At 40.0% G+C, this 25,228-nt stretch overlaps 1 protein-coding gene across 2 annotated transcripts in view; it reads left to right on the top strand.

The window, feature by feature from the left end:
* LOC101471138 (zinc finger E-box-binding homeobox 1) overlaps window positions 1-24,115 on the top strand; it is a 77,636-nt gene extending 53,521 nt beyond the window's left edge. For both annotated transcript variants that reach the window (XM_004565561.5, XM_004565562.6), the window contains exons 3-8: window positions 11,802-11,954; window positions 12,949-13,151; window positions 13,532-13,658; window positions 14,954-16,749; window positions 18,950-19,127; window positions 20,765-24,115. In XM_004565561.5, the coding sequence (XP_004565618.3) occupies window positions 11,802-11,954; window positions 12,949-13,151; window positions 13,532-13,658; window positions 14,954-16,749; window positions 18,950-19,127; window positions 20,765-21,471 (3,164 nt within the window). In that variant the 3' untranslated portion in view covers window positions 21,472-24,115. The remainder of the gene's footprint in view (window positions 1-11,801; window positions 11,955-12,948; window positions 13,152-13,531; window positions 13,659-14,953; window positions 16,750-18,949; window positions 19,128-20,764) is intronic.
* The last annotated feature ends 1,113 nt before the right edge of the window (window positions 24,116-25,228 follow it).

Here is a 25,228-nt window from a genome sequence, read left to right as displayed (position 1 = left end):
CCACCGTCATACCCATTATCTCCAACTGGGGTTTCAAGTTTTTTAATCCAGCAAAGGGAAAGAAAACCTGGTTGTGTTGAGCTTTGTTCATAGAATACCCCTCAGAACAGCAACTGAGCTCTAAAAAAGTGTTTTATGGAGCACAGGCACACCGGGACCAAGTGTTGCTGATTGTTACAAGCCACACATCGTCTCCAATTCCTACAAGAATAGCATCAGCACAAACAAGGAGCTGTACTGGCACATTTTCAACCATTTTCTAGTAGTACTAACAAAGAAGATCCTTACTTACTAACCTTTGTGCCATCTCATTTTGACAGATGCAAAATAAATTCTGTCAGTGTGTATTTAATGCTTTTTTTTTTTAGCTTAAGTGATCAAATCTTGAAATCTGAGCAGATTCATGTATTTTTTGCTTGAAAACAGACTGTGTCCTTGGACTGCACCTTGAAATCAGAATAGAATAGAATTCAACTTTATTGTCATTGCACATGCACAGGTACAGGGCAACGAAATGCAGTTTGCATCCATCCAGAAGTGCTTTAGTGATATAGATATATTACAATATATATTAGCAATAGTATAGATATGTAAGTATATTACAGAAATGGTATATTACAAAAATCAAATAGAAATGGTGCAAATATGCACCTGTAACTGCATGCAGAGACCTTAAATGTTACACCTTGCAGTTTTGTAATTAGCCTTGGAGAGATACATTGAATTTTACCTTTACGGACATAGGTGGATTTTTATGGTACCATTGTTTCTGACGGTATACAACCCACATGTACAAGCTAACCAATCAGCATGAGAGCCTGTGTTGCAGATCTGCATGCGTTTTTCCTTCCTTTTTAAATCACAGAGCCTGTGTCCACTAGGTATCCATCACACAATCTGATCTGTTCCAATATTGAGGTTGTACTCCCAAGATTTTATTAGCACCATCTTGCAGTGTGACATGTAGAAAGACAGCCATATTGCTGATAGAGCCCAGTTGTATAAGACTGTTTGTCTGTACATCTCATCTCTCTCTTTGATCGGATTAGTTCATCCTCCTCCAAGCCTCGGGGAACGCCCGTTCGCCCGCCACAGCCAGATGTTCTGCTCTTTCTGTCTCGCACTTGTAGGTCAGCCTGTATGACACCACATCCTAAAGGCTAATCTAACTATGACACACACACACATCCACCAACACATCCACTCTCTCCTCCCTCTGAATCGAATTTCTCCCTCTCTATTCTTCTTTGATAAAACACAGAGACAAGCTTCATCATCATTCCTTGTCATCTTTCTCCTCTGACTGGTGTCTGACTGCTTATCTGTTCTCCAAACAATAAGTGCTCACTGACAGGTGACATGCCAGAAACATCTTGAATTTCTTTCTGGTGACAAAATGTACATTAAAATGTAAAAAAGAGCTTTTTTTTTTAATATCCTCTCTTGTCATCACTGTGTGTCTATAAATTAGATAAACACTAGACGTAGTGTAAGTGAAAGCCCCGCCCACTGGAGGGGAAAAGAGTTGTTAACAGATATGCTGCAGAGTGCTAAAATACTAATAACATGTTTCAAGGTGGCTCAAAATATTAGTGATGTTCACATATTAGGCTACGTTCACACTGCAGGCGAAAGCGCATCAAATCCAACTTTTTTGACCCTATGCGACCCATACCCGATCATGGTATGACAGTTTGAACAGTACAAATCCGATATTTTCAAATATCACTTTGGTATGTGGTACTGAATCTGATACATATCTGATGTTTCAGAAAATGACTGCTGTTTGAATGGTCATGTCGCATTAAATCCGTCTTTTACGTCACTGACAGACGGCAATTATCAGCGCCGGAGAAGACATCACGAACGCTTCCTGGTCATCCAGTGAAACTGTTGGGAAGACAACGTTGGAGAAACGTGAACATTTTATTTGTACTGTATAATCGGCAGATTCTGACAGAAATTTCCAACTATCCTTTGAAGCACTGCTCTTCTCTAAAACAGCAATAAGGATCATTATTAGGCCATTTGTAAATAACAAAATAACTTTATAACTTAAAGCAAAATTGGGAAACGTAAAGTCCGAAACAAGTCTTTATATTAAGGCCATCAGTCAAACAATACTGTTTGTTCTGGGTCGAAACAGAGCGCGTTGTGTGTGACGTCTTCTTTTGCGCATGCGGGCCGCTTTGAGGGGTCACACAAGAGCGCGTTTGCTGTCACATTTTATTTGTAGTGTGAACAAGCAGACAAAAAAATCGGATTTGAGCATTAAGACCTGCAGTGTGAACGTAGCCTTAGATTTGTCAGTGACAACATTTAGCTTAAGCTAAATAGACAGTCAGGATCTCAGTGTTCTTCCTGCTGATGTGTCACACCTTTCAGTCAGGACTGCTGGAGTAAAGGAAGAAGAATTTTATTTCTTAATTATATTTTAAAGTATGAATCTGTTCCTTCCACATGCATACGAGGACAGCATGAGGCAAGGAGAGATCAGCAAGACCCGCACAGTACAGAGGATATGACACTAGTGACAACAGACATTAACCATGTCAGATACAGCATAAAAAGAAGAGTTGCGATGGTGGTGGGTTGCTAAGTGGCTTGCAGATGCATAGCAAATGTGTGCAGGCAACAACGCCACGTTCCTCATGTCAGACTTTAACAGGCTCTGTCTGTAGGCTCTTGCAGTTGACCCTTTGCTGAATTAATATTCATTAGGAAAGACCAAATTATATAATCACTTAATTCTAATTTTAATATTGTGCTCATTTACATAAATGAATAATTGATTGAATATTATAAAATCAGCTTATCGCTTCAGTTCTACAGTGCTATTTCTATAATTCAAACAACATAAAAACAAGAGATTTGGTTTATATATTAGTGAAATAACAGCTTAATGAGTTCCCTCATTAACACTGCTGACATGGTGTGTGACTGTGTGGAGTTGAGTCAGCTGAACTTGTTGTTGGTTCCCTTTGCAGACAGGGTTTTTGTGCGCTGCACGTCCGCTGGGAACCGCGGAACAGGTTTAGTCATATCATGATGATTCACATCTGATGCAGTCAACAGTTTTGGACCTAAAGTTGCTCATCCATCAACTTCCTGCCGTCCTTCTTCCTACTCCGAAGTTCTGAAGTTTTACCAGCTGCAGGAAGCGCAGACAGAAATAGACTTTCTAGAGACTTTGTGTTTATTTTATTTTTTTAATTGGTTTCCACTCCACGTTCAGGCAGCATGGTAAAGCTCTTTAAAACTCTTTAAACCTCCAGATACCCCGAAGTAAGTACGTTTGCAGGATCAGCGCTTACCCGTGCTCGCACACTTTCAAAAACACACCTCAGGATCCAAACAAAACAGCAAAAGTGTCACAAGCTTTAACGAGCAGAAGCAGAACCAACTCTGCATTCAACAGCCGAAGTTGATTGGCTTGTGTTTACGCCGATTCTCAATGCCCTTTTAATCCTCGATTCCTCTCAAACAGCTCAGCCTACGCAAGCATCTGCCTTCATCTCGACAGCAGTTAGTTACAGCCAAGCAGGAAATACTAAAACCATGGAGACGGCGAGAATGTGACACTCAGAGATATTGCTCTCAAGGCTTGTTTCATTGTTCCTGAATAAAGCCTTACATGGTGTGAGCAGTGCTCATGAGTGCTGCTCACACCATGCTTTATTTCTCTCCCTCTTTCTCTCAGCTCTATCCTTTCTCCTCTGTACTCACTACTTTTCTGCAGTCACTGATCCCTTCTCATTTCTTTGTATTTTTCTGCCAGGCTTTCGTCTTGCTTTCTCTTGCTTTTGTTTCCCTTCTTTTTCGGCTGAGTATCCAACTACAGATATTGTAGGAAAGCCTCCCCACAGTGTTTGAAGTGATAGGTGGTGCTCTGACTTTGGATATTATTAATTATCCATGGAGGTTTTCCTACGCTTGTTGTTGTTCAGTAAACCTCAACTTTTTGGGACAAGCTAAAACTTCTAAGCCTTATTCTCACAATAAACTAGCACGTCAGGTGAAATAATACATTCACTTATTAGCCTGACATCAGAATAGTACATATGATTGTACACCCAGACTACATAGCAAAGTTTAGTAGGTTTGGACTGTTCTTATACAGCAGTTTTCCACTCAAATACTACTACAAGTCACGTTTATACAGGGCTGAATATTCACTGTCTATCTAACTGTCACACATATACTCAGACAGCCCACTCTACCTCCTGACCTGCAGCATGTATATTTATTTAAACAGGTCTGCATCAAATATTCACAGTAGTGCAGGGTTTGATTGGTATTTTAGAGGGCTTTACAGAGAATAATGATGGAAATACATGTGATACTGTTAGCACTGGGCCTGACTTTAAAATTTCCAGGCATACACATTTGTGTTTCTTTCTTTTTTTAAAAATTTTTTTTTTCATGATCACCAGCTTTGACTGTGAGCACAGAAGCAGCACGCACCTTTGTATTCAAAGCTTCTGTTTGAAAAGGGCAGCCAATCAGAGTGATTTCATTTATTTATTAATTTCTGCTAATAAAAAGGTGTGTTTGGTTAGCTAAAACGACTTTTTTAAAATACCTAGATTTGTACACTTTTCTTAATAAAATCGAACTTTTTTCATAGCTTTAGATAAACACTTTGATTAAAGATTGCAATGTGAGAAAAATATGCAGTGCTGAGCAGAGAGAGACTTCATTTATTGACTGAATGTTCTGTTTTTTTCACCTTTGACCGGTCCTGTCAGGTGCCTTTTTGTTGTAATAAGGTAGGATGGTGAACTTGTATATGTAGTTATGCACTAATTCTCTTGACTTCACAGTAAGAAGAGTTTTTAAATAGAATAAATGTGCCATTAACAATTACATTTTACATCTTAAAAATGCTCAGTTTGCAAAACCTTGACAGTTTAAACAAGGAAAGCATCAGCAGAGGTGGTGATAGTAGTAGTAGTAGTAGTAGTATGTTCTTTGGGGTCTTGATATAAATGTATAATATAACGAATTGAATTGACTCGTGCTTTCACGGCAGTACTTGTTATTTTTCAACTGCACCTGCGATAGAAAGCAGCCTGTTCACTCCTTTAGAAAAACATTAACAAACCAGGAAGGAGTTACATATTTAGTGTGTGCAGAGGAGCTCTGACGGTGTTGGAGGGAAGTCATGGAAAAGTCATGAAATGTTGCAGCGCTGTAAGGCCACGGTGGGAACCCTTCAAAGGCTTTGCGTGATATTTTTGGATAGTCTGACTTTGAGTCCTTTCTTTCCTCCCCGTCTGAGGCGAAAGGAGAAAGAACGGAGAGCAGCTGGTGTTGAATTGGTCCTCTGGTGAGAGATTAGTGTGCGCTACTCCCCCTGCAGTCTAGGCCGCACTGCAGCTCCAATCCATCCTGCCTTATAAATTCACCACGGACTCACAGTGACAGGTTCTGGCAAGGTATACGAGTGCTGTGTGCAGAGAGTGCATGTGCCTGTGAATAACTCGGCTGGTGTAAGTATGCAAGTGTATGTGTGTGTTTGCGTGTGTGCGAACCACATGATTTCCTGTTTTCATTCCATTCTGATATTCCACATGTGTGTGTTGCAGGGTCCTGGTTGTCATTACAGCATGTATGTTTTTTGTGAGGCATTAAGAGTAATTGTAGAGTGTGGTGGGAAAATATGCAGAGAGGTGTATCAAGTGAGGGGGGGATTGGAACGAAGGGGTGATGGAGGGAAATAAAGTAAGTGAAGGAGGGAGGGAGATGAAGTTAGATTAAAGAAATTGTGGGGAGGGGAGAGGTTGAGGAAACAAGCAGTTGGTAACGTGGTTGAAGAGAAGGAAGAGGAAGAGACAAAGACAGAAAGGGAGAGGAGGAAGCTAATTTAAAAAGAAAACATGACAGCAATGCAGCCAAGTGTAGTGAGCTGAAAATAGAACATGTTTGTTTCTTCTTTTTTGAATGGCAAACGAACAAAGAATAGTATTGCAGCTTAAACCTTTTTAATCCGTAAACATGTGTCTGTTAATCAAGTAGTCGTTTAACAGAAAGTGACATCCTTTCTCAATTAAATCTTTAAGACCTGCAACTTTCTGCAGCTTAGGGACACTTGGAAATAATCTTATTGTGGCTGTAAAGTTCTCTAAATAATAACTCAGTAAATAAGTAGTCTCAGCTTGCTAAACCTGCCATTTTCCAAACTGTTGTTCGCTTACTCTTTAGCGGGGTCTTTATTTTTGGTAACCTCTGCAAAACAGTTTCAGCCAGAGCCAAATGAAAATACCCAACACTGCACTGCATTTTGTTAACTACCGCCACGAATAGGGGTTCAGCATAGAGCGATATATTTGTTCATCAAATGATCGGAAATAAGATTCTGCCACATATGTTATCAGACTTGTTGCCTTTGCGGTAGGTGGACACATGCTTACATGCATAAGAACGATGCACAAGTCGTTTATGGAAGCTGTGACACTTTTGACTGTTTAATAGTTGAACAATTAGAAAACTGTGAATTGCATCTGATGAATACGACACATTAATCCGGCAGGAACTCGTCAGCTGTTGCAGTCAACCTTGACACAGTATTATAGTAAAAGCCCCCAAAATCATCATGGAAATGGCTTAATGGAGCTGCATTGTGTAACTAGAAGTATTTATGTTTAAAATCAGAGTCAGAGTCGACCTGTGTCCTTGATTTTACTGACACAAAGGTCTGCAGTCAGTCAAGGTCAGCATTTTCACATTCATCCCTGCACTTTCCTAAATGGAGACTGTTTTCAAAGAGCTCGGCTTTCAAATGCCAGGGGGCCAAAATGTGTTTTTAGCTTGCTTAGTGAGGGCATATTCTAGAATGGATTTAAGAGACTCCTCTGCTCTGCTCTTCTTGAAGTCTTTTTCATGTTTTCCTTTTAGTTGAGGTTTCTTTTTTTTCGAGGAGTGAAGTTTTTCCCTTTTTTCATTGAAGAGTTTAAAGACAGACGATGCTGAATGCTGTACATGTTAGTGAGCTACATAAATAAACTGAAGGAAGGACTAAGATAAGGAGAAAATGACGATATAAGAGGCTATAAGAGAAAGGAATGAGCAAAGAGAGGTGGGGAAGGAAGCTTGAAGGGTAGATGAGCGAGTCTCAGAGGGGGAAAAGAGATTTGGAAAGCTTTTGGATGAGATCATGGGAAGTAAAGATCTGTGTGTTTAATATGAGGCTTAACAGGGCTCGGCCTGGGCCCGCCTATTCTTTATAAAGGCGTACACACACACACAGTTCAGCATAGACCCCTCCTTTCTTTTTCTTTTTATGACTGGTTCTGTGATTGCAGATCCTGCTGACTACACACACACGCAGCTGCACCTGTCCCTGACACGGCTCAGCAGGAAGAGGCGTGGCCTTTCCTGCTGATTCTGCCTGCATTTAAAATACTTGAGCACCATGACAACACTGGTCACAGTTTCACCTCACTGCTTTCTCTTATCAGTGTTTTTATACTCAGAAAGTGAAGTAAGCGCTCTGCCTAAGTTCCTCTTCTACACTTGTTATGATATTTGCACTTAGCACAGCATCCGATCTGATCAAGGGAAGAGCGGCAAGAGTCTTTGTCTCAGAGGGATGAAATCCTGCTTAGAGCAATATGCACACAAAAAATGCTGTAACTGCAAAAAATCAAGAATAAAACCCTGACTGAGCTCTAAAATAAAGAAAATCACTGTATACTGTACAGTATATACTATGCATCCATTTATCAGTGCACTGCTCAAAGGAATATTCAGCCACACACATTCATGCATTTGTATCTTGCCTAAAGTTATTCTACATGCTGACTGTAGAAGTCAGGAATCAAACAACTGGCTATTTAAATGAGTAGATAATCTGCTTATTATGCATGCCTTAACATTAGACTCACTTTCACCACTCTACCAGTTTTACAGAGGAGTTTAGTGTACTTGAACAAGTAAATCAGATGGGGCTGGGGGTTAGTGGAAAAATAAATCATGCCATCAGCATTATCTCAGATTGGTGTTGAGACTTCAATTACTTAACGGGGACCTTGTGTTATAAACAGGCGGTGCAGTGTTACTCTGTTTCTTCTGCAGTCTGAAGTGTTATCTGCATGGCTGTCTAGTTTAACTGTATGCTGTGAATGATCGTGGATGGAAAAAATAAGACGAGTGTTGGAAAATGCGTCACAGTCTTTGCATATTTAAGAAAAAAAGGCAAAAAAAATAGGAATGAGGAAGCCTTTGATCCTAAACTGATTTCTTCAATTAAGTGGCTTGGCCTTCTTTGCCATTTCTTTGATGGTGCTCTGCAAACATTTGAAGTAACAGGTAACAGCAAATTATTACTTGCATTCAGGTCACCATCTTTTCAAAATGCATTTGATATAAAATTGCACGCAGTGCTTTTTTGAAGCACTTGTAGATGCCAAGTTTGCCTGAGCATATTCATTGCTATCTGTTTTGTTCCATGTCGGCTACTTAAGGTTAATTTGAATAGAGGAGTGTGTTTGGTTTAATGAGAGGGAGTGTTTGGGTAGAGGACAGACTGTCAGTGTGGTGCCACTGTTACGTCCCTGACTCATTTCCCTCTGAAGTGCCACGTTTGAATCACGCCCAGGGCTATAATTATTCTTTGTAAGGCTCATTATGGTTGCAGGGAAACATACTGTCTGTGTCTGTGCAGCAAACCAGCTGTTCCAAGTGAACTCAAACTAGGGCTGAACGATATATCGCATTTGCGATAATATCGCGACATGATCAAGTGCAATTTTCTAACCGCAAAGGCTGCGATTATACTGCGATTATAAGGCTGTCCAAATTACTACCATATCCCAGAATTCATAGCGCGGCCCAGCCAAACTCCAGTTTCCAGCAATGGCGGCCGCTACTAAGTTTTAAAATTACTCATACTAATCTTTCTGGGTCACAAAATAAACTTTTAACATATTTTCAGGCGAGAAAGTAGTTGTGTAAACATCAAATATCTGCTCGGTTTATCAAGATATCCCATATTTGCAAAAGTGCTTCGACGTTTTCAGAGGCGTCTGCTACCCACCAGCTCGACAGCTAGCCGGGAGCTCGAGGGTTACTGATGCGGCCAAGAACGGCACAACTCCCGGCACATCATTTTCAGATCACCGCGGAGTTTCGCTGCTCGGGTTAAACGTAATATATAAGTCACTTAGACAACCTAAAAATGTTATTGTTGGGCTTTTTTCAGTGTTTTGTTTGTTCGTGAGTAAATCGGTTTGGCTGAGATTAAAGTTATTAGATTAGATAAAATAAAACTTTATTAATCCCCCGGGTGGGTTCCTCCTTGGTTTTCACACAGCTGACTAAACGTCAAACAGAAAACTTATTAAACAGAAGTATGAGACAGTCGAGAATTTACACCAGTGTCTGGTTATATTTTAGATAGCAAGAAGCAGACGGCCGAGTTTATTAAACTCCACCGAGACAGCGGTGACGCTAATCAGAACTAGCCTTCTGATTAGCTAATCAGAAGGCTAGACCGTCCAATTTCACGCCTTTAAACTTTAAAGGCGTGTTTGTGTGTGTGTTTATACAATTGCTATTATGTTTGCACTTTATGTGTAATGTTACTGACTGCAGAGATCAGTAAGATGTGTGTATTTTTTATTTATTAGTTTTATTTATTTAATATTATTTTTTAATTGAATGACTGTCTAGTAGTTCACAGATGTCGAAAAACTGAGTGTGGTAAAGCCACTGATTTTTTTTTTTTATGTATATTTCTGCAATCTGCACATTGTACTGACTTTCATTTTAATGTTTACACCAGGGTTCCTTGTCAGCACTTTATGCTCAGATGTTTGTAAGCTAAAAATAAACTATTGTGTATGTTCAAATATACTGTTGTGATTGAAGAAGTTAAATAAAAATGTCAGTCATCAATTCATGCATCACCTCATGTCATCATAACAGAGGTCTGTCTTCCAGGAAAGAACAGTTTAAAATTAATGTAATATAGTATTGGCCATACTATATGATGTATTGCTTGTCTTTGTTTAATAATACAGAAGACAAAGACCTTAAAAAATAATCGCATATCGCATCGCAATCGCAATATTGGGGCAAAAAATCGCAATTAGATTACTTTCCATAATCGTTCAGCCCTAACTCAAACATCGCTAACAGTTCAGCTGGCTGTAGCTATAGATGATTAAAGATGTATGAATATTAGCAGGTATGTAGGAAGCAAGGGTTTCTGTTTTTAATATTGTCCTAAGTAACATGACAGTACAGCATCACAGTACGGTTTGGTCTGTCTAATATTTGGCTCCAAATTAATTTTTAAAAGTTCAGTATAATAAGGTTTGATTTTATTTCATCTTAGCGAACAGTATGTGCTGGGACTTTGTAGTAGAGTGTTAATTCTAATTACTTCAAATGTGTTTAGTTTATTTTTCCAATATTTAAATATGATAACATTTACAGAGGTTCATGCTGTATGTTTGGTCAGCATTACAGTCGCGTGGCTCAGTTTTTCACTGGTCTGCATACTCACGTCAGAGCTTTCTAATTATGTCCTTACTGCTTCTATATTAATTAGGAGGGTAAGAAGCTATCAAGTGCTTCTAATCAAATGCTCTTGATTAACGGATCATCAGCAAGTGTGACCACTTTGGATACAAGCAGATGTTTTAGCAGTTTGCTGGTCTGAAGCAAATTCATGCCAATGTCAAGATGCAAATAAACAGCAAAAAGCCCAAGAGCTATGTGGCAGACATTGACATCAACCATGCTAACTGAGGTCTGCAAAGTTCTTGACTGTACGGTTAGAGAAACATAAATGTGTATGCTTTTTTGGAGGTTTGCCAAGAGAAAGCCATCCCCTTCTCGTTTACGTTTGCAAAGTTGCATGTGAACAGACCACTCCTGGAACAGTGTCCTTTGGATATACAAGCCCAAGATGGAGATATTTGGCCTGAATGTACAGTGCCACATTGATGAAAGTCAAACACAGCATATCAGCACAAACATCTCATACCAACTGTCAAACACAGTGGTGATCATTTAGGGTGGTTTTACAGCCACGGGACTTCAGCCCCAGCAGTCATTGAGTCAACTCTGTGTACCAAAGAATTCTAGAGCCAAATGTGAGCTCTGTCCAGCAGCTAAAGCTTGGATGAAACTGGGTCATGCAACAGGATGGTCTTATGTACACTACATCGTAATGGCTGAAAAAGAAAAGAATCAAGGGACTCAAAACTCAACCTGAATGATGTAGCAGGAACTTATGAGACCTGTGCATAAACAAATGCCCACAAACCTCAATGAACTGAAGGAATGTTGTAAAAAAGAGTGGGCCCAAATTCCTCCACAATGACGAGAGAGACTGATAAAGTCATACAATAAATGATCCCTTCAAGTTACTGCTGCTAAAACAAGCTGCTCCATAGTTTTCCACAGCATTGTAGCTACAACTTCCCAAATTCAGAATCTTCTGATTTTAGGGATCTCTGAACATTGTTAGCAGAACTAGTCCAGGTTTCTTTAAGAATAATGTTCGGCAGCTATGCCATTTTTAAATTGCCCAACAAATGTTTTTTGAGAATACAAAGTGCACAACGATAGCTCAAGTGATGAGCCCGTTATCAAATCATTTACAAGTTATATGGCGCCCTCTAGTGGTGGTACTTCAAGCATTAGCTCATAGAAGGGATTCCTCACAGAGTCGTTTAAAATGATTTAAACACAAAGTCATTCAGTCTGTCTGTATCTGTAGTGCTGTCCGTGGTGGATAATTGGGTTCTTTGTATACAGCAACACTAACCTTTGTGCATTTGTGTTTTTAGTGAAGGAGGAGTGTGCATCAGAGGAAGAAGAGGAGGTGGAGAAGGATGCTCTAGTGGAGGAGATTCTCCAGCAGGGAGACACAGCCATCATCTATCCTGAAGCCCCCGAGGACGAGCAGAGTCCGACAGAGACGGGAGGAGCCGATGAAAACGGTAACACGCCAACATCACATATTATACTGAATATCATGATGCAGATGTTCAGGTATTACTATTGCTGTGTCAAAATTTCAAATTCTTTGATGTCAAGCACTACAAATTTCCAACTTCTTCCTGCTCAGCATTCTGGAGTTCATAGCATGCTATACTCAGCTTAGTACTCACTTCAGAAGTGAGCAGTAAATAAGTGGGATTGTGAATTGTTTGAAAAGCTGACAGGTAAACTAGTTGTTGGGGTGGATAACAAACGGCTGCATTTTCAGAGCTTTTATTTCAAACACTGAAGATCTCAGAACACATTTTCTTGATAATGGACCTCTGAGGTTATAATAAAAGATACAATCAGAAAAGTGAGATATTGTCACACAAATCTGCCATTTACAGTTGAGACACTAAGGTTCAAACTCCAAAGTATAACCACTAAACTCAAGTGTTGAGTGCTCCACTAGCAGCTGGTGAAGTTGAGGATAAAGTTGAGATAGCACAGGTCAAAGAACATTACTTACTTGGAGGAAGCTCTGAATGTTCTGGAGCACGAGAAAGGCATAAATGCTAAAATAATAACAGTAGCTGGCTTGTTATAGCTTTAAGGAAGATTTAAGGGCAAAGACAATAGTAAAACTTATACAGTCTAGAGAGGTTTTATGAAGGGCAGGTTATTCTCAGGCCTTCATACAGAGAGTGGGGAAACTATGTTGTTTATATCCAAAATATTTAGCTTATGTGTTGGACTTAACACAAAAAATGTTTGGGAAAACCAGAGGTAGATGCACAGGAATGTCACTTTTTCCTTACATCCAGCTGGCTAGTTACTGTATGGAGAGTTGTGGATGCTGGAGAGCAAAGTTAAGGAAATGAGCTAACCAACATCAGAAAGGTGTAGGAGGAGGAGGAGCTGTTAGACTGTCCGACATGCTCTTCATATGAAGTGTAAGAAAAAAAAAAATCATCATCTATCATCCACGTTTCCCTTTTTCTTCCACCACAGGAACACCTGATTCTTTTTCCCAGTTGCACACTTGCCCCTACTGCTCCCGGGGCTACAAACGCAACGCCTCACTGAAGGAACACATCAAGTATCGCCACGAGACCAGTGAGGATAACTACAGCTGCTCGCACTGCAGCTACACCTTTACCTATCGCTCGCAGCTGGAGAGGCACATGAGCCACCACAGGGGCTCCAGAGAGCAGGTAACACCTCTTAGCATGAGAACCGAAGACGCAATGCGCCAAACTAAGAGCGAAATCAGGTCTGATACGTGAAACTGTTACCCAGACTCAAATCTCTGCCTCAGGATCACTAGGATGAACATTTTGTCATGTTGTTCAACTTTAATTCACTGATATTTCTTTTTCGGTTTTAAAATTTTGTGCACTTTGATTTATTATGCATGAGATTCGGTCTGTTATGTAAGCAAAAACACGTCCCCAGTGCTCCTTTCAAACCTTCGAGCTACAGTTTTCAAAAATGTTAAAGCTTTCACACAGAATTCCTATGAAATATTCATCTGATATTAAAAGAACTGAACGACACAGAAAAATAATAGAGACCTTCTTCTTTTCTGACTCAGCGTCACGTTTCGCAGTCAACAGGAGGATCGGTAGGAACAGGTGGAACTCGCAAGTTCAAGTGTACCGAGTGTTCCAAGGCCTTCAAATACAAACACCACCTGAAGGAGCACCTGCGCATTCACAGCGGTGAGCTGCTGCACACATGCACAGTCTGCTACAACCTGTGTAGCTGTTCCAAACTGCAGGCCTCTAATCATCGAACATTTGTCTGCAATTACTGCATTTACAACTGACTAATAATTTTCATTAAATGTACACATTAACCGACTGAAAATTTTAGGTTGTTTTTTCGTTCGTGTATTTAATTGGCACTGTGTATGTTAATGGACACCAGATTTCAGGTGTTCCATTAAAGCTGGTTAATATAGAGCATTTCCTTAGTGCACTTGGTAAGCTATGTCAATAACATAAGGCCTGGATGCCAGAATTGGCTCAGAATGGGCTGCTGGACGGCTTTGGAAAACATGTAGGAGGACAAACAAGTTTTACAGCTTTCCCTGCTGATAAAGTTCCCCCACAGCCATATATACTACAAAGAAAATATTTAAGTAAGAGTTAAACAGTTAAATTACAGAAAAATTTAGTTTAAAAAAAAAGACCATTTTCATCAATCAACCAAATCTTTATGTTTTATAAATACAGGACAGCCTGGGCAGTGAATTTCATTGTGTAGAAAAACTGAGAAGTGGTGTTAAAATTGCACTTCTTTATCTTATATTAAGATATCTCAGGGGTTACATGTGTAGTTAAACGTCTTTACATTGACAGAAAGTGACGTTTCACTCGTCCGGCCCACTTAAGATCAGAGTGGGCTGTGTGTGGGCCTCGATGAGTTTGGCATCCCTGCTGTAGACACACTAATGCAGTTTGTCCAAATATGACATCATGAGGCCTCTAGTGCAAAATTGGTCAGTACATTTTTTTTAATAAAGTCTCATAAAAGTGCTTGTTTTATCAGTCGGGGGCTTTAAAGCTTTTTTGAATCTGTGCTGCTGTTTAACGCTTTTTACCCCATCCCTGTTTCTTCAAAAGGGAACATAGGAATGTGTTTTGATGAATTGATCTAGTTAAATGAAGGTTGCACTGACCTACTGCATCATCTTTTGCTACAGATTGGTAATGGGTGTCCACTCCAGTTGCCATACCAAAGGAAGTTTAAATGCCCTGCTTTCCTTAAAGAAGGAAGTTAATACCCTTTACATATAACAAGTATTTTTAAATGGTTTTATGGCCGGAGTGACCAAACTCTGTTTTTCTGCTGTAATGAATCAATTTGTCAATTCTGTAAGTTGGGCTCAGTATCAAATCCCAACACTTTTCAAAATAAGTTACTAAAAATTTGAATTGTTTTTGGTTTTTCATGTTTCGAATCTTCTCTTTGAAAGTTTTGTCATTTCTTTCTCGCTCTCTGATACTTTTAGGTGAGAAACCATACGAATGCTCAAACTGCAAGAAGCGGTTCTCCCACTCAGGCTCCTACAGCTCGCACATCAGTAGCAAAAAGTGTGTGGGTGCTACACCCCCCAACGGTGTTGCTCGAACATCGATTAAGTCCCCCCCAGCCCCTGCACAGACGAGACCTGTTGTGATCGCTCCAGCTCGTGTGGTTCTTAAAGACAAGACTGAAAGCAAACCCCTCCAGGAGCAGCTGCCTGTCACCCAGATCAAATCAGAACCTGTGGAAATTGAGTGCAAGCCTGTGACGGCGGCACCGGCAACTTCAGCCGGCAGTAACGGCGTGGTGAACGGAGGAACAGCACAGCCGATTGTGGTCCCAGCTGCAACCCTGCCTCAGGGTGTGGCTATGGTTGTACCAACAGTAGGTCTGATGTCACCCATCAGTATCAATCTTAATGACTTGCAGAATGTGCTCAAGGTGGCGATGGATGGAAATGTGCTCAGGCAGGTGCTGGGTTCAGCCAATGGGGTGGTGACGCAGGGGAAGCAGGGAATTGTGGTCCAGCAGCCGCAGCAACAGATCATCAGCCTTCCTGCCTTCGTGGATCACGACGGTACCACGAAGATCATCATCAACTACAGCATTAGCCCTGCTGCTGCCACAACTGCCACCGCCCAGCCTACACCGCTTGTTGTCAAAAATAACCCTACTCTGCCTCCCACTATCACGACTGTGGATGCTGCAGCTCCCACTCCAACCACAACAACTAAACCCCAAACCCAAGAGGCGGCCGACCTTACGATTATCAAGAAAGAACCGGAAACAGTCCCCATCGCAGATGTGGAGAAGGAGGCATCCACGCAGACAGAAAAGGCAACCGATAAAACTTCAGAAGCAGCTCAGAAGCCAAAGCCCAACAGCACCAGTACATGTTTACTTTGCGATGACTGTCCTGACAATCTGGAGGCGCTGCATCTCCTCCAGCATCGCAAAGCAGCCAACGGAGAGGCCGTCGACTCTGCTGCTTTGGACCCGTCTTTCGCCGCCTTGCTAAACGAGGCAGGGGTGACCCTGGAGGAGCCGCCTGTCGTCGATCTCCTCTCACTTCTTAAGACATACTTTGCCTCCAACGCCAATCCCAGTGATGAGGAGCTGACAAAGATCTCAGAGTCTGTCAGTATCCCAGTGGATGTGGTTAGAAAGTGGTTTATGAAGATGAACTCGGGGAAAAGTGTGAGCAAGCGCCACAATGATGCAACCGCAGTTTCTAAAGACACTGAAGCCACAAATTCCAGCTCAGAGGTCACTGTGAATCAGAATGAAAAGGAAGAAGAAGATAATACAATCAAGGAGGTATCCAACAAAGCCTCGTCAGACTCTCGCAGCGCCTCCCCATCAGACTCTGAATCACTCAACAACGAGGACCTTGTCATCGTTAAAAGTGAACCAGAAGACCCGGAAGCTTCTGACTCCCAGGCGGAACCTCTGGACCTCTCTCTTCCTAAACAGATCGCAACAGAATCGGAAAACAAAATGACTACACCTCCCGCCAAGCAGCAAGAACAGCCTCTGAACCTGACCTGCTTAAGGAAGGAGGAGCTCGAGGGTCGAACCATCTATGTGACCACACCTCAGACCGGAAGACCTGTTAACATCGTCACTGCCGCACAGCTTCCTACCTTAGTTGCCATCGCTGGTCAGGGCTGCCTCAACACCACCACGAAGCGCACCATCCTCATCCCCCAGCTCACATATACCTACGCCACTACAGCTGGCAACGCCACTGGAGCAAAGACTGTTGTTCTCAATGGTCATAAGGTTAGTAATGCAAAACAGTTACTTCTTTTTTATTTATACAATGTGATTATTTTTTCTTATTATAAAAGGTTTTATATCTTTTATTTGATCACTGTGTGATCACCAGTCACCAGGAACTAGCAACTCAAATGAATGGATTTGAATTAATTTGCTTGTGCTGAATAACTGAGAAAGAACTGAAACTTTTCAAGTCACATTATGAAAGTACTTTGAGAGCGAGACATAGCTGCTTGTGTAGTCTGTCATCCAACATCAGAATAAATGGGAAGCTGATCATTGCGGCGAGTGATAACAAAGTTATATGTAAAAAAAGTTAGCAAGAGGTTTCTAATTAGAGCTCTGTTTGATTCCCTAAAGTGAATGGTTGTCATGCACACCTACTTTGAAGTACTGAAGCAAAGAGTATGTGTCTATTTGTACCGAGACAAATTCAGTACCTGGAGAGTCGACTATACATAAGTTTTAATTACAAAAAAACCCCAAAAACACTGAAGTGGAAGAGGTATAAAAACCTTGTTGTTGCAGCTTGCAGTTTTTATTGGTTAGTTAGTTCTTCAAATTTCTATACGACTTTCCCAGGGCCTAACTTGACACTGCACTATTTGTTTTATGTAACTAAAATTTTCCCCTTTAACTGGAAATTTAAGAAAAGGAGAAAATTCTCACTTTTGACCAGTCCAGAATTGATTATTGCAATGACTATTTCTTTTTTTAATCAAGTTTCTTTGCCGGGAGTGAGGGTTGTTTCCTTTTACACTGAAACAAACTACTTACAAACTAAGCATCTATAGATTACTGGAAAGACTAACATGCTACCTTTAGGTGCATTTTGCTGTGGAAAGTACCAGAGTTAACCCAAAATAAAAAGCATCCTGTTAGTGTCAGTCCTTCAACACAAAAAAACTGAAGAAATGTGCGTCAAGAGAAATAGAAAATTCCAAAAGCCTGAGACATGCTGAGTTCAGCAGTCAAAGTGAGAATCGGTAGTCAAGCCACAAAGCAGTCATAAAAGTCTGCAAGAAGCCATTATATGCTATATAAGAAACGGCAACAAACATTAGTTACTTGAGCTGGAGCCAGTCAGAGTCAGAATGTACCAGACATCGTTAGCATTGCGGTTGCCACTTACGATGACCTAAAGTCATTATTTTACCAGTAATGACTCATTAGTTTTTAGGTAATTCTCTGATTCCATTAACTTGAACTGTTCATATCTACTTCACCAATACCATTAGCTCAGTTTCAATCAATGGCAGTAGCCCCGTGAACTCATTAAACATTTCAATAACATCCTGTCCTCGTTACATGTGATGACTTTGTAGAACACCCAAACTGCCTTTGAGTAATACGATATCCTCAAACCAAATTTACTTAAACATGAAACCTCGTGTCTGTGGAGCTGCTGATAGAAACCATCTGGACAGTGCACCGCAGCATGAATTTCATCAGTAGATGTGGGTCGAACTATCCAGTTCAGTTCAGTTTTATTTATATAGCACCAAATCACAACAGCAGTCGCTTCAAGGCACTTTATTTTGTAACGTAAAGACGCTAATATAATAGAGAGAAAATGTCCAAAATCAAACGACCCCCTGTGAGTGAGCACATGGCAACAGTGGAGGGGATAAACTCCCTTTTAAGAGGAAAAATCTCCAACAGAACCACGCTCAGGGCCAAGCAGCCATTGACTTAAATTAGCAAAGGGGAGACAGCTCAGTTAATCCAGCATTAGTTAATCTATATCTTTAAACCTTAATGATTATCCAGATGATTGAGTTAGGGGGGGACGAGTTCTTATGAAGGGAAAAACTATCCAAAGAGCTCAAATACGAGGCTGGGCTGTAAACATGCATTTTAAATGTGAGTCTTAAGGTATCGACTTGCTTTTGTAGCCAGCCTATAGTGTCACCTAGAGGATTTTTTATGTTTGCACTCGGGTCTTAGCTTCACATTTCCACCCATGATTGTTGATGCTTAATTCTCAGTAAGTTAGAGTATTCACACTAGGAGAATTATCTACCTCTAAAGTGAAGAGCTTCACTGCAGGCTCTCAGGAAAACATTTTCAAGAACAACTCAGTCAAAGAATGAGCTCTTCACATACCTGTCACACAATATTTATGGTGAAATTGCTTTCCTGAAGGGTAGGATGGGAGAGTAAATAATGTGACTCCGACATACTGTAATTCTGTTTACAACAGGAGAAGCGTTTGGAGAGCAGCTCTGAGGGTGTTTCCACAGTGGAGGAGCAGAACGACTCAGATTCAGCCGTGGCGATGAAGAAGCGGCGGCTAGAAAATGGCGTCTACCCCTGTGATCTTTGTTCCAAGGTCTTCCAGAAGGGCAGCTCCCTGCTCAGGCACAAATATGAACACACAGGTACGTCTTGTTTAAGTGAATTTTTCAGCTTTAGTCTATTAAGCAGGATTTCTGTTACTTCTCAAAAGAGTTCTACTTTTGAAGGCTGTGTTTTTACGTGTGACATCATCCCTCGTTAACTACGCGGTACTCTGAGACTTTTATGGGACACCTGGCCTGTAAATGTCCCAGTTGTCATCAGTGCTTATAGACACGTAACTCGTGCGGTGAATTAAAAAGGATATTTTCCTAGTAGCTCCAGGTAGCATCATATTGGCAGTGGTTTTATTCAAATCTGTTAGCGGTTATCTTTACTCTGCACTACTGTGTTTTGGTTCAGCCTTGACATCCACTTTAAAAAAAGGAAAGAAAAGAGAAAGAAAGAAAACATCCTTATCCTTCAAATTTGCCGTACTCTTATAACATATGAGCTTTGTTAGTGAGATTTTCTTTTGGCAGGGGATGTTAAAAACTATTAAATGCTATACTCTAAAGACACTTTAAAGTCTGTTTCATAAAAGCCTCTGATAATGTGTGGCTTTGATCATTTTGTATGGGTATGTCAGCAATTACTTTTCCAGGTGCTGAGAGTTCTGAATACTTAAAACAAACATTGGCTCCCAAGCTTTTTTTGCTTTTTAACAATTTAAACTTCTGATTCCCTGATTTGAGCAAATTAAAAAATATATATATATATATATATATATATTTGTGTAATTCTCCCAATGGATTGTAAAGTATCAGGTTATTTTTTCATAGTTAATTGTTTTGCCTTTAGGCATTTTGTTGTATTTCCAAAATGTTTTTGCTAGAACAAACTCTGATATTTAGTATAATATGGCTCCCAATGAAGAAATGCTAGAAATATTCACATTTTTGGAACTGGCGCTAGTAAATCTTAAAGTTAAACATTCAGTTGTTTGGGAAATAAAGCAGCAGTTTCTGTCTGTTTTTAATTTAAAGGTACAATGCATATAATTAACATGAGCCCTTAGGTTCATCATGTAAATGAACTAGATTTAGTCATGCATGTTAATCTTTATCTGTAGTGCATCTGGAGATTGATGGCAGTGACAGCCACTGCCAGCAGCTGTCTGCTTCCCTCACTGCAGAGTACCTTTAATGCATCTGGGTTTGTGTTAAAGAGACCTGTGATTCGGCTGCAGTCTTATTTACCTGTCCAGTGTAAACCTCAGATAGGCCTGCACTGCTGCTGGTACAAGGACAGTGAAGTGGACAAACAAACTTGTGTGAAATCTTTATTGTTATATTCATGCTGACAAAGAGACCGATGTTTAGCTACGGTAACAAATCTCTATTCTGTATCACCTAATTATTATAGTTACAAACGCATTCATTTATTTATGCTATTTTAATTATATTTATGTAATATTTGAATTGTTCAAACCTGCTTATGTTTATTTGAATGAACACGCAAGCTTGATTGATGGCAGGGCATGTTTATTTATATAGTGCATTTCATTACAAGTATAAAAGCGTGCCACAGGCAGTGAAACAACAAAATAATAAATAATAATAAAACAAATCAAACCAAAATAAGGAACACTTGCTTTGAATATTTTTTTCTATACTCTGTTACACTTAATGCAGGCAAAGAAGCACAGTTCCTCTCTAACTCGCTCTGGTTTCATCTGCAGGAAAACGACCCCACGAGTGCAACGTCTGCAAGAAGGCTTTCAAACACAAACACCACCTGATCGAACACTCGAGGCTGCACTCCGGTGAGAAACCTTACCAGTGCGACAAGTGCGGGAAGCGTTTCTCTCACTCAGGCTCGTACTCCCAGCATATGAATCACCGCTACTCCTATTGCAAGAAGGACGGGCCAAACTCGGGCTCCGGCTCAGGGCCACCCAGGGATCAGTCAGAGCTCGGCAGCCCAAGCGGCAGACTGCAGTCAGACAGCCGGACCACGACCCCGCCCTCCCAAATGGACTCAGACGAGAGGGAGAGTGAGGAAGAGGAAGACGAGGCCATCTGCATGGACGACATACGGGTGGTGCAGGTGGACGACGGCGAGTGCGAGATCTACGAGGGTAACTTTGACGACGATGATGAGGAGGAAGAGGGAGAGGAATTAGCAGAGGAAGAGGCGACAGCAGAAGAAGAAGAGACTGAAAAAGAGAAGGAGCAGGAGGAGTTTGCCTGTGACGTAGTAGAAGTGGAGCTGGGAGATGACCACGTGGAGGACGCCGAGATGGAGGAAAGAACCGAAGAAAAGGAGGAATCAGCAAGTGTGGATGCAGAGAAAGCGGCAGACTGTGAAGTCAATACAGACAGCAGCATCAGGGACGGGACAGGAAACACCGAAACAACAGAGGAAGCGGTGACAGACACCAAATGAAGGAAGAATATTCTTCGGGACAGTTTGAGTGTGTCGGTTATTGAAGTCGGGTAATCTTAGACAAAAACCACATCTTGCCATCAGAAGAAAGTCACGGCAGTTGCCTGATCTTAACGGTCCACTACTGTGTACAAAAACCCAGGTGTGCCTGAACTTGAAAAAAGAAAAAAAGAAATAGAAAAAAAGAAAAAACGTGACTTTTTCTTTGTGAAAATGAAATATCAGTGTTTAAAATTGTTTATAGAAGTACAGATTTTAAAGTAGAACTCACCCATCAACTCATTAGACTTGTTACTGAGACATCCCAGGTTGCTTTGTTGTTTCTTTTCATTCAATCAGTGTTAACTAATCGTGTTCTTGTTTGAAAACCTTTTAACCTTTAAAGATGAGAAAGATTTCTATACCTTTTTATTGCCAATGAAGTTTCCTAAAATCAGTATTTTATTGAGTTCTACGAACAAAAACCTCTGCACTACAGTATTCCTGGTTTACCTATGGATACATGCCTCATGCATTGTATGCCCTTCAGTGTTATATATGTACACTAGCTAGCGAAATGTTGTTTGTGTTAGTGTTACTCTTTGCTAGCTAGCATTACTGTTGATTTCAGTTTGACTGTTAGCCTTAAGGAAAACAAAGTATTCTTGGGGAGGGTTGGGGGGTGGGATGGGGAGTCCGGGATGAGAATGCGGCTTCTGTACGCCATAACCAAATTTGTCCTATCAGGGAAGGCAGAGTCACAACCTCAAAGCCAGCATGGCGCGCCTTTGTTTTGCTGCTCAGCACTGCCCGAACGGGTGGAGTCTCCAGGTGAAGACATAAAAGCAGACTCCGACCTCGTGGCTCGGCTGTGGATCCAAAACAGACGCGCCTGTTCTTACCAAGCTTCTCCTTATTTTGGTTGACTTTAGTTCTCAGCGAGTGTTTCAGTATTATCGGCTTATATATGAAGTCAAACTGTACGTGAAGGATCGGGGCTTTTTTTCCTGCTCCACCCCAATGCCTCCAGCCTTATGCAAGACCTGTGTGCTGTTAAAAGTGCCATTGAACAGTGTTATTATTTTTTTTCCTCACACATGTAGCCAGTATTATGTCCCTCTGTTACTTACACAGGAGCCATGTTGACTAATGTTTGTTGACTTGCACAGAACAGCAGATTTGTCACAGCAACAAAGAAGGACACTTGAGAAACAGTATTTGGGCTGTTTTGTCTGTAAAAAGACAGACCCCTTGTCCAAATAGCCCACTTGGGGGTGATGTCTTGTTTTATTTTATCTGCCAAACTAAAAGCTAGAATTATTTAGTTTACAATGATTGTTTTTCAAAAAGACAAGTTAAAGCCAGAGAATGTTTAGCACTTTTCTATCAGTAAATTAAATCTACAGGCATGTCTAAAAGTTCTGCTTTTGTTCCTGGTACTTAAAATTGCATATTTGCTCTTGACTAAAACTTTTTTGTTATGAATTACTAACTCATCAGTATCCAATGGCTGCAGCTTGTAGGTCCAAAGTCTGAGGTTTAGAGCAATGTTTTTAAAATGCCTTCTAATGTAAGATAATCAGTTTCCAACTTTCGAACTGCATAAATCCAAATTTTTAAGAACCCCTCAACACTCAAACTCAGTAATGTGCCTCACCAGGTCGGCTCAGGAAGAGATAAACCAGACCAAACCCACAAAAGTTTAAAGTATAAAACAATGATAGAGAGACTCAGTAAGTTAGTCTCACTTGTGCACTTATTATTTTCAGATGACGATTAAAAGAAACAAATTCATTGTGGCAAGCTGTCCCGCACTTGAGGTAACAAGCGTTAGTGAATGTGGTCTCTGTTGAAGAGTTTTGCTTTGGTTTTACCAGACAGTGTTTATAGTATTAATCTGTTTTACTTTTTTTTGTTTTAAAACTATGTCCTCTGTATGTTTTTGTCAACAATGGCAGTATTAGAACCCTTTCCACAGATAAAAAAAAATATACCTGTTTAGTTTTTAGAAGACTTTTTTATATTTATGTGTCTTATTTTTATATTTTCTTTTATGGTTATTTATTACACATTGTAGTGTACATTACTGTAGTTTGAATTGATACAATAATATATTTTAGTATGAAAAATAATCTCGAGACAAACAAAAAAAAAAAAATCCCAAAATGTGGTTCTGGGAAATGAAGTTTGTTTTAACAAAAAATGAAAAAAAGAAAGACATTAAAGGAAAAAAACCCTAAAAATATAAAACATGTATTCTGTAAACTTGACTTCTGTTTTAAGCTAAAAAGAAAAAGAAAAAAAAAACAGGAATGAAGTGACAAATAGAAACTGTTACATGTGCATCCGCTCTTTGCGTCGTTATAAAGCTACTGAATTCTAAAACTTTTTAAAAGCATGAGTCGTCGCCGTTTAAATGAAGGATCTTGTTATGAAGACGTTACTCCTCCCCTTTTTAAATTTCTTTTTATTTTGAAGCCAAATTTCCAACGTCCCGTCACCCTGTTTTCCGTTCTGTGCCAACTTGTTCCATTGTACTGTTGAAGGCTGCATATTGTTTGTCCTCTCCGCACCCTTTGTAAATCCACTGTCTTTTTGTATTGTTTTTATTTTAGGTTTGCTCCATTTCTATGACTCCCCATCACAATAAAATGTAAGACAGCAATTCAAACTGACTGGATTGTTTTGTTAGTCATCTGATGGAAATTTTCTGTAAGGTCGTTTCCTCAGGTTTCAAGTAACACCGGAGGTCTTTCCATCTATAAATATATCAAAAAAAGAAAAAAAAAAATGCAAAGTGCAAATATTTCTATGAATATTTATATAAATATATGAATATAAGTCGTGTGTTTATCAAGCAGCTACTGAGATGATCTGAACAGTAAAAGAGACAACAGACTTCCCTCATAATGATGAAAAAGAAAACTTTTTTTTCATGTACATTAAAAGGTGAGAATTTAATATTTCAGTATATCAGTGTTATTCAAACTTTTTTTGTAGAATATGAATCAAAATAAGGGACTGAACACATAAGCTCAGCAGAAAAGTCTGCTGAAGCATTAAGATAAGACAAGAAAGCCCTTTTCCCATAGACTTTGAACGGAAATGTTTTTTGCAGCCACATCTATCGCCATCTGCTGGCCTTCAGATAGGATGCAGGTTCAAGGCTTCTGACCTGGAAGCTTCATCCATATTGTAATACTGTATAGTAGAGGCACAAAATCATGCCTGATATATTTTGAGGAATGATATGAGTGGGAAAAGTCCAAAAATGACACTCCATTACTTTATGTATGCAAGAGGACTTAAAGCTACTTAAATCTTCTTTTACACGCATGTTATCAATCCACATCAGAGTTTATAGTTCAGCTGCAAGAACTCAATCAACTCATTACAGACTCAGGTATCTAACGACTTGATAGACAGTAAAATGCTGAGCATACGAATAATCTTGGAGTAAAGAAGACATTCAGAATTTATTCACACACCGCTGTAATCAATCACATGTAACTGGGATAATAAGTAAGCCACTTATACAAGTGTGGATGCTTTAAACGTCACTGTCATCTAACCTAAAAGTGGTAGTAGAAGACATCCTGTAACTTTTGAATCGAGCTATCTGCAAAGAGATGTTTTAATGTATAACGTATGTAAAACAAAAAAAGTAATGTAATAGTTTTTGGCACCGATTCAAAACAGAGTAAAATACTAAAAATGAGAGAGTTTTTTCCGTTTTGTTTGGATATCCTAAATCTAAATGAAGACGTATCACCAGGTG

The sequence above is a fragment of the Maylandia zebra genome, linkage group LG18, assembly GCF_041146795.1.
Source record: "Maylandia zebra isolate NMK-2024a linkage group LG18, Mzebra_GT3a, whole genome shotgun sequence".
Lineage (NCBI taxonomy): Eukaryota > Metazoa > Chordata > Actinopteri > Cichliformes > Cichlidae > Maylandia > Maylandia zebra.
This window is presented reverse-complemented; position numbering and strand designations above follow the sequence as displayed.